General features: G+C 39.1%; 1 protein-coding gene across 1 annotated transcript in view; it reads left to right on the top strand.

The window, feature by feature from the left end:
• Positions 1 to 4,664: 4,664 nt before the first annotated feature.
• The window catches only part of LOC103474081 (protein NLRC3-like), a 13,469-nt gene continuing 7,938 nt past the window's right edge, over positions 4,665 to 10,195 (top strand). Inside the window, 4 exon segments of the mRNA XM_017307749.1 lie at positions 4,665 to 4,731; positions 4,857 to 6,675; positions 7,151 to 7,324; positions 8,344 to 8,517. Coding sequence (XP_017163238.1) covers positions 4,665 to 4,731; positions 4,857 to 6,675; positions 7,151 to 7,324; positions 8,344 to 8,517 — 2,234 coding nt within the window.

The raw sequence follows: 10,195 nt of genomic DNA, 5'->3' as shown, positions 1-10,195 counted from the left end.
TGCGGCTAAAGATAAACGCATGGATGAGCTTCTCTAGATCGTGCTGAGACATAAGTCCTCTAATCCTAGAGATGTTCTTCAGGTGACAGAAGGCCGACATTGTCAGCCTTATTGTCATTTAAGTGTGACAATAAAACATGAAAGTGAGGATCAACGACAGAACATTCCCGTTCACTGCACCTTACAGAAACCTACAAAAAAGAATAGAGCAATTAAACATAAAGCATTTGAATTTAAAGAGAACAGAAAATGGCAAATAAAAAAAAACTTACAATTTTAAGACATTATGGACTCGCCATATATGTGTCATAATAAGAACTGATGATGATTGGGACTGGATGCCTAGGGTGGAAAAACATTTCTGCCTGTTTATGTTAGAAGTAGAAAAAAAATAGTCAGCAATGTCATAGAGTCAGTTGATGTTTGCATTAACTATGAAGCTGTTTTAAGTGTGAACTTAACACTAGAGGACCCAAATTTGGGTCCTCGGCGCTTGTCCCAACAAGATCAATTAAAAACACATGCTATACATTTATCAATATAGGCATATTGCATATCCACGTAAAGGAAAAAAACTCTTCTAAATGATAGAAGTAATATGTTCTACCTCAACAACACCCAGATTGAACACTAAGCAGATTGATAAAAAGAAATGCAATTAGATGCTAATGAGGCATACCCGGTAAAAAACGCAACAATGAAAGAGCAACGAGGCTCAATATACAAAATCTATCTATCAGAGTAAAGCCGAAGCTCTGTGGTTTCCAACAATACCAGAGTCACCATGCTATGTGCAAAACTCACTGAACCAGCAGCTAAGGAAGAAAAAAAGAAATAGCTCATTTCACGAAGCTAAAAGCAGAAATCCAGTCCTACCTTTGCTGTTTCGTGGTCATAATTCATATTAGAGTAAATATTTCCACTTGGTTCGATGATCCATTTTCCCTGAGTACATCTCACATGGTTTTCGGTTCAGCACAGAGCCTTTTCCATCTTTTATGTACCATAAACAAAATGTTTTCCCCCCTGTAATTGGTGAATGACTATATGTTCCGCATTAATGTCAACGCCCTCGGATTCTATTGTCTCTGACAGTTCGAACGGCATGTCAATCATCAAAATTGGCCAATGGGTTCCCGAGAAACTACCCCGCGTACTTTTGAAAAACTGAATGGAAAACAGGATGATTTTACGCAAAGAGCGCATTGTTATTGTAATGTAATTATGAGATATATTAGTTTTTTTTCCTGTGATCATATCATTTTGACAACTTAGTTTTCATTTCTATTTACATTTTCATTGTTATATAATTCTATTTGGAGTGTTATTGTGAGTTAATCTGTTCCATTTTCAGTCTATTATAATTTGTCTATTTTGTGCTCTTTTTATGAATGAATGCAATGTGGATTTTTCAAAAGAACCCCCAAAAACAATTATTAGATGCAATTACTTATTTATGATAATCATTTATTATATTAAAAGAACAAATGATTAAAACAGAACCTACAGAAATAAAAACTAAGAAAGTTCAAATGGCACAAATTGTGCGAAATTGTACTCAAAATGGCTAATTTGGAAGGTCCGCCTAGATTTTTATCACGTAGTACCCCTCTAAAACTCATATGATTAACTTTTTTTTCATGAAACTTGGCACCGTAAAAGGTCAGATTGTGTACTGTTCTTTTCTACATGTTTTGGATTTCAACTGCATGCTTTGAAAGGAACCTTCATAGATTGAAGTGGAAATTTATTTTTTCTTAATTTCTGCTGTTTATCATATTAATTCACTTTCCTTAGTAACAGGCAGGGTGGTTTTTAGAGCTGTAACATATTCTCTAGGGTCTTGCCTTTGTTTTGATACCAAAACAATTAAAATAAACTCTGTGGTTCTTGAGATACATTCAATTCATTTTGGGCATGTTATTTTCAGCCATATTGCTCAAAAACAGGCCGTGTGCCGAAGAGGTAAGGAGACAAACTACCTTAAAAATCTTTTCATCCATGATCTGAACAAACTGATCCCTGCAGGGTAGTGAGGGGGCTGGTGGTGCCCATCTCCAGCAGCCATCAGATGAGAGGCAGGGTTCACCCTGGACAGGTCACCAGTCCATCACTGGGCCCTGAAAGTCAACAACAAATAAAAAAGGGAAAGATACATGTTAGATTAACAAAAAAAGAAAAATTCTTTCCAGTTATCTTTAAATCAAATCATGTTTATTAAGCACTTGGTGTTGGTAACAGCAGTTTTTGCTGTTGAAAATGTAACTAGCTCCTCATTGAAAAAAATAAACTTACATCATGAAGACGATGTGGAGGTTCATCCTTAGAGCTGGTTGGTGATCTGGTGGAGTCAGGGCCTCTTCTGAGACAGAAAGTCTTTAGGTTTTCTAACATCCAATTTCTCTGGCTTCCTCTTTCATCTTCATTTGCTTAGTTAGACTGCAAACATATGTTGAAGATAAAATCATTGATGAACGAGTTGGAACAACAACCTGACAATATCAAAGTCCCTCTGTCTTATGGAGCTAAATTAAAACCAGGTTAAGTTTATGAATTAAAGTATAAGTCGCAACAAACAGCCTCCATGCAGTTATAACATGAAGACGAATGATTCCTATTGTACTAATCATACAAGTCACAATAAAATTGATAAAAGAAAAATTTATGAAACCAATGTAAGTTATATATCTTTGCTGCACTGTTTATAATTAAATGAAGATAATTAATGAGCAAACTTACCACCAGCTAGCAACACTTAGCAGCCTTCATCCCTTCGGGCTCCTTTTGTGACACACATTTCAGTTCCATCGGTTGTTGTCCTGTTGTGTTGTCGTCTAACTCGGACTAGGACGTCACCAGCTTGAATTTACCAAAATTAGTAACTATTGTCAAGGCCCTCTCTACTTTTAAGGCAATATTATGCGAGTAAAATTGGCGAATTTGAACTGTGTCTGTTATCTTCCCTGCTTCAAGTTTTTTCTTCTCTTTGTGGCATTTTTTAAATAAATTAAAGTGTGGAATATCACCACCATCTGGTCTGGAGTATGAACTGGAGTTAATGCTGTTGATTATGAGGTTTTTACATCACACATCTGAAAATTGATTGGATACTTTCTTAAAAATTACATCATGATTATCMTTTTTTTATTGTATGCAATTTTAATAAATAGTAAAAGATTTTTAAGGCACTTAAAAATTCATGCATATTCATTCATATTTTGTTCACATATAGTATACTTTTATTTAATATATTAAAAGTGTATTTTGGTACAACTATGATTAAGTGCGTTTAAAGTACTCATTTTGAAATTGGTACAAGTTCATTTGTAGCACACTTCAGATATACTTATAGGTAGTACACTTAATAATTAGTATACTTAAGTGTATTTTCACAAATTTAAGTATGTTTGAAGTATACTAAAGTATACATTTTTAGCAGGGTGTCCTTTAAAAGGGGTGATTCAATAAAACATTTGATTCACTTTAAGTCTCCTGGATCTCCACGATCAGAGAGGTGAGCTGTTTCTATTTGTTCCAAATGTGAAACTGAACCAGTAAGAACTTAGATGTTCCCAGTTTAAACATAGAGGTTTATTCCATTATCTACACAAATGTATATTGAATAAGAGCCGCTCTAATGAAAGCTGCTCTGCTTTTATTAGAGCTGCTCTGTTCTAATGAAAACACCGTTGTATTTTCATTTCTGGGTGATGATGATGCTCTGCTGCTTCCTGGCTCCATGTCAGACTAACATGGAGCCATGTTAGTCTGACATAGTCTGACACCCACCAGTGAGTGGTGGACATTTCCACCACCCACTGTGAAATACCTGGTAAACCAGTCTGGTCCATCAGGACGTGGTTCCTGTGTGCATTGTGAGATCAGTTCAGCAGGAAGGAACGCTTCATGATGTGGTTGGTGAGATCTGCTGGAACTCAACCAGACGGAGCTGATGTGGACCATCAGAGGTTCTGAAGGTTCTTAGTGGGATCAGGAGGAACATTAAATCTTTAAAACTACTTGGACCATCTGGTTCACTGCACACATCCAGATATCACTTCATGGACCTTTACCTTCTGATTTTCTCTGTGTGGACAGATATAATGTGAGCTCACTGGGTTCCAGGATCTACACGATCCATTTTAAATCCTCAACAACGTGCTGCTTTAAGGACTTTTAATGTGAAACTCTTGGTGATTTTCTCTGTGAATATTGCCGTATTAATATTTTCTGCCTTTCTGATTGTTCCTGGTTCCTCCACAGAGTGGACCAGCAGAGCTCAGAGGTTGCCAGTGGTCCATCTGCCCCGCAACATCAAACACAGCTGGACTCCATATTTATGGTCTGTACATGAACAACAACTACTTTTCCATGGTTTTGTTCACAGTTGTCTCCATGCTGCACTTTGTAGACCAGAGGACTGTCAGTCTGCCCAACATCCATCTGGTGTTTGACTCCATGATTTCAGTCTGATGTTTCCTTCATCTATTATTCTGTTCCAGCTGCTGGAGGAAAACATTGTCACTTATGTGAAGAACGAGCTGAAGAAGATCCAGAAGGTTCTGAGTCCAGATGACCCAGAATGCTCAGAGAGTCAGAGAGAGGATGATGAGGTGTTGGAAAGTGAGTATGAAGAACAGAAAAGGAGCAGCAGAGAGGCAGTGATGAAGATCACACTGAACTTCCTGAAGAGGATGAAGCAGGAGAAGCTGGCTCACCGTCTGCAGAACAGTAAGAGGATTTCTACAGAGATTTGACCTGATGGATAAATTACACATTTACTGATGTCTGAAGAAATGGAATCACATTTATTTATATCATAATCAGAAGATATTTTAAAATAGTTTATTTTACTTTTTGTGTTATTTCAGAACATTTTGCTCCAGTTTGTCAACATCAACTTAAATCTGGTCTGAAGAAGAAGTTCCAGTCTGTGTTTGAGGGGATTGCTAAAGCAGGAAGTCCAACCCTTCTGAACCAGATCTACACAGAGCTCTACATCACAGAGGGAGGRACTGGAGAGGTCAATGATGAACATGAGGTCAGACAGATTGAAACAGCATCCAGGAAACCACATAGACCAGAAACGACAATCAGACAAGAAGACATATTTCAAGTCCCACCTGGAAGAGATCAACCAATCAGAACAGTGATGACAAAGGGAGTGGCTGGCATTGGGAAAACAGTCTTAACACAGAAGTTCACTCTGGACTGGGCTGAAGACAAAGCCCACCAGAACATCCACTTCATATTTCCATTCACCTTCAGAGAGCTGAATGTGCTAAAAGAGAAAAAGTTCAGCTTGGTGGAACTTGTTCATCACTTYTTTACTGAAACCAAAGAAATCAGCAGCTTTGAACACTTCCAGGTTCTGTTCATCTTTGATGGCCTGGATGAGAGTCGACTTCCGCTGGACTTCCACAACAAGGAGATCCTGACTGGTGCTACAGAATCCAGCTCAGTGGATGTTCTGCTGACAAACCTCATCAGGGGGAAACTGCTTCCCTCTGCTCTCCTCTGGATAACCACACGACCTGCAGCAGCCAATCAGATCCCTCCTCAGTGTGTTGGCATTGTGACAGAGGTAAGAGGGTTCAATGACCCCCAGAAGGAGGAGTACTTCAGGAAGAGATTCAGAGATGAGAAAAATTCCAGAAGGATCATCTCCCACATGAAGACATCACGAAGCCTCCACATCATGTGCCACATCCCAGTCTTCTGCTGGATCACTGCTACAGTTCTGGAGGATGTGTTAAAGACCAGAGAGRRAGGARAGMTGCCCAGAACYCTGACWGAGATGTACATCYACTTCCTGGTGGTTCAGAMCAAAGTGAAGAAGGTCAAGTATGATGGAGGAGMTGAAACAGATCCACACTGGAGTCCAGAGAGCAGGAAGATGATCGAGTCTCTGGGAAAACTGGCTTTTAATCAGCTGCAGAAAGGAAACCTTATCTTCTATGAATCAGACCTGACAGAGTGTTGCATCGATATCAGAGCAGCCTCAGTGTACTCAGGAGTGTTCACACAAATCTTTAGAGAGGAGACAGGGCTGTACCAGGACAAGGTGTTCTGCTTCGTCCATCTGAGTGTTCAGGAGTTTCTGGCTGCTCTTCATGTTCATCAGACCTTCATCAACTCTGGGGTCAACCTGATGGAAGAAAATCAACCATCATTTTTCTCTACATTTCTCTCTAGATTCTTTAGCAAATCAAATATAAATTATCTTCATCAGAGAGCTGTTGACCAGGCTTTACAGAGTCCAAATGGACACYTGGACTTGTTCCTCCGTTTCCTCCTTGGACTTTCACTGCAAATCAATCAGAGACTCCTACAAGGTCTGCTGACACAGAAAGTAAGTAGCTCACTGACCAATCAGGAAACAGTTCAGTACATCAAGAAGAAGATTAGTGAGAATGTATCTGCAGAGAAAAGCATCAATCTGTTCCACTGTCTGAATGAACTGAATGATCATTCTCTAGTGGAGGAGATCCAACAGTCTCTGAGTTCAGGAAGTCTCTCCACAGATAAACTGTCTCCTGCTCAGTGGTCAGCTCTGATTTTCATCTTAGTGTCATCAGGAAAAGATCTGGATGTGTTTGACCTGAAGAAATACTCTGCTTCAGAGGAGGTTCTTCTGAGGCTGCTGCCAGTAGTTAAAGCCTCCAACAAAGCTCTGTAAGGACACATATTGCTACTACAGTTATTTTTGATTGAGAAATATAAAGGAAACCACTACTGATGTATTAAGTATTGGTTGATGTTTTTTATTTCATTTATTGATGCTTTGTCTCCTCAATGTTACCTACTAGTAGAAGACAAGTAGAAAACATCCAAACTTTCTTGGGCAACTGGTTATGATGTTACAAGGAGCAAGGCTCCAGCAGAACTTAGGTCACTGTGGTATCTAATAGTTTTGCTGCCAGCCTCTTTGTTGTTTTTAGATAAGGTCTTCAAAGATGGCAGCCCAACTATAGACTGAAAATTTTAACAACACAACTGGTTCAGTGTTGTAAAATAAGAGACATAGAAATGAACATAGAGATGTTTAAAATAAGACAAATCTTTTAATCTTTCTAAGAACATTGTCAACTGGAAGTAAAATATTTATTTTGATTAACTTTCTAACACATTTTCCTCCCTGTCTCCTTAGACTGAGTGTCTGTAACCTCTCAGAGAGAAGCTGTGAAGCTCTGTCCTCAGTTCTCAGCTCCCAGTCMTCCAGTCKCAGAGAACTGGACCTGAGTAACAACAACCTGCAGGATTCAGGAGTGAAGCTTCTCTCTGCTGGACTGAAGAGTCCAAACTGCAACCTGGAAACTCTCAAGTAAAATGTGACCAATCCTGGTGAAACTAGATTTCTGGCCACTGGCTGCTCTCAGAGATGCTATAAATGCTATTAAAAATTGATTGAACAATAGATTTCTTCTTTAAGTACAATAACTTAAAGATAAAACATGCATTTTGATCAAATGTTCTATAACAGATTTTTCTCTCCCTCTTCAGACTGAGTGTCTGTAACCACCTCTGATAGAGGAGGAACAGGGAGAAATGTCTGTAGTCAGTCTGATGGGAAACATTTAGTTGTAGATAAATATGTAGTTTTACAATTAACAATTTAGTTTGGAGCCATTTACTAGTGAAGGAATAACATGGTGAAGCCAAGACTTTCAGAACCACTTTGTGTCCAGATTAGGGTTTAATAAAACATGATCTGGTCTGGACTGTGTGATGACATAAGGACTGTAACATATTGGGTTCTCATCCTATTCCAAAGAAATGTTTAAAAACATATTTGTAGGACCATTCAATGTTAAGATATTTGAGTGTGGTGGTTTCAGAAAGTTTGCTTTCTATGTGTTTGGTAAAACCTTTTTCAGTGGCACCTTTAGTGTCAGGTTGGTGTTTTCAGAAGCCCATACATTAAAAACTACGGTAAATTTCCCTTTGCTCAACTTTTAGCTAATGCTTAGTTTGAAGTCTAGGAGCGTTTTCTTCCTCCCCCATTAGTTTTGCCATAATTATCTTTTCTCAAACAAATTTTAGATTGTTGGAGTTTTAGGACAATCTGACTATTGAGCAATTAGATTGTTGTACAAAGGAACAACCTTTATCAATTGCTACTCAGTTTTTGATCTGTATACAGTTCAAAAAATGGAGATGAAATCTGAGATTCTCTCTGCTTTGAATATGGTGTTTTCCCTCAAACTAGTTCACAACAAAAGGCAACATAAACACATAAAATAAAATGGTTAGTTAAACTTTTACAAGAAGAAGATTGTTGACTGGAAGTAAAACATTCATTTTGATGAACTTTTTAACAGATTTTCCTCCCTGTCTCCTCAGACTGAGTGGCTGTAACCTCTCAGAGAGAAGCTGTGAAGGTCTGTCCTCAGTTCTCAGCTCCCAGTCCTCCAGGCTCAGAAAACTGGACCTGAGTAACAACAACCTGCAGGATTCAGGAGTGAAGCTTCTCTCTGCTGGACTGAAGAGTCCAAACTGTAACCTGGAAACTCTCAGGTAAAATGTTCTCCATCCTGGTGAAACCAGATTTCTGTCCACTAGGTGCTATCATATACACTACACTCCTAAAGGTACAGAGCCTTGCTAAATTATTCGTCCCCCTTGAACTTTTCAACCTTTAGCCACTTTTCAGGCTTAAAATATTAAGATCTAAAAATTTTATTATTTTGTTTAGGATCAACAAGTTGGACAAAATTGTGAGGTGGAACGAAATTTATTGGGTATTTTAAACTTTTTTAACAAATAAAAAACTGCAAAGTGAGGTGAGCAATATAATTCTGCCCCTTTACTTTCAGTGCAGCAAACTCAGTCCAGAAGTTCAGTGAGGATCTCTGAATGATCCAATGTTGTCCTAAATGACTGATGATGATAAATACAGGGTGGGTCATAACTTTCCATACATAGAAAAAATAAACATTTCATATTGGACCATTTTTACTTTTGTGGGACTCTGTAATCACTGCATGTCTTGAACCACTTTGTGGTTGATCTGCAACATTTCCAGTTTTCTGAAACTTGCAATTAAGTTCTGCCAGTGTTGTGTGTGATGCTCATTCCAGGTTTTCTGTTAGTTTCATGCAACCAAGCGACTGCTTCCCGATCCAGCCATCAGTATAATTTCAATTCTTTGCTCTATTGTCAAACACATCTTCATGGGAATCTGAAATATAAAAGAAATATAGATTTTACATTCTGCTATGTATGTAAACTTATGGCCCACCTTACATAATCCACCTGTGTGTAATCAAGTCTGGTATAAATGCACCTGCTGTTTGATGGTCTGAGGTTGTGTTTAAAGCACAGAGAGCATCATGAATACTAAGGAACTCACCAGGCAGGTCCCAGATACTGATGGAGAAGTTTAAAGCCGGATTTGGACACAAAAATGTTTCCCAAGCTTTAAACATCTCAAGGAGCTCTGAGCAAGAGATCTTATTGAAATGGAAGGAGCATCAGACCAAATCTACCAAGACCCAGCCATCCCTCTAAACCTTCATGTGGAACAAGGAGAAGACTGATCAGAGATGCAGTCAAGAGGCCCAGGATCACTCTGGATGAACTGCAGAGATCTACAGCTCAGGTGGGACAGTCTGTCCATAGGACAACAATCAGTGGTACACTGGATAAATCTGGCCTTTATGGAAGAGTGGCAAGAAGAAGAAAGCCATTTTTCAAAGATGTCCATAAAAAGTCTGGTTTAAAGTTTGACACAAGCCGGAAACACAGACATGTGGAAGAAGGAGCTGTGGTCAGATGAAACCTAAGTCAAACTTTCTGGCCACAATGCAAAACGATGTGTTTGGTGTAAAAGCATATTATTACGCAATAGTCAGCCACACCCCTACCTCCTCTCAGACTCCTACTGACTGAATACTAACCAGCTCTTCATCCAACGAGTCCGTGAAGCCTCTACCTCTGAGTATTACCACAGATGAGTTTATAGAGGGCATTCTGTTTAAGCTGGAAGCGAGAAAGATGCGTCTAGACTAGCGGTTCTCAACGTGGGCGGTACCGCCCCCCAGGGGGCGTTCAGAGGCCGGCAGGGGGCGCTGGCGGACATTTTTACAAAAGGGGGGCGCTGGGATGCCTTTGGGGGGCGTTTGGTCGAAGGTAAACTTTACACCTTAAATCCACAACAATACCAGTTTAGACTTTGAGCAACTTGGTAAAAATC

This window comes from Poecilia reticulata, linkage group LG12 (assembly GCF_000633615.1).
Source record: "Poecilia reticulata strain Guanapo linkage group LG12, Guppy_female_1.0+MT, whole genome shotgun sequence".
In the NCBI taxonomy this organism is placed as follows: Eukaryota; Metazoa; Chordata; class Actinopteri; order Cyprinodontiformes; family Poeciliidae; genus Poecilia; species Poecilia reticulata.
This window is presented reverse-complemented; position numbering and strand designations above follow the sequence as displayed.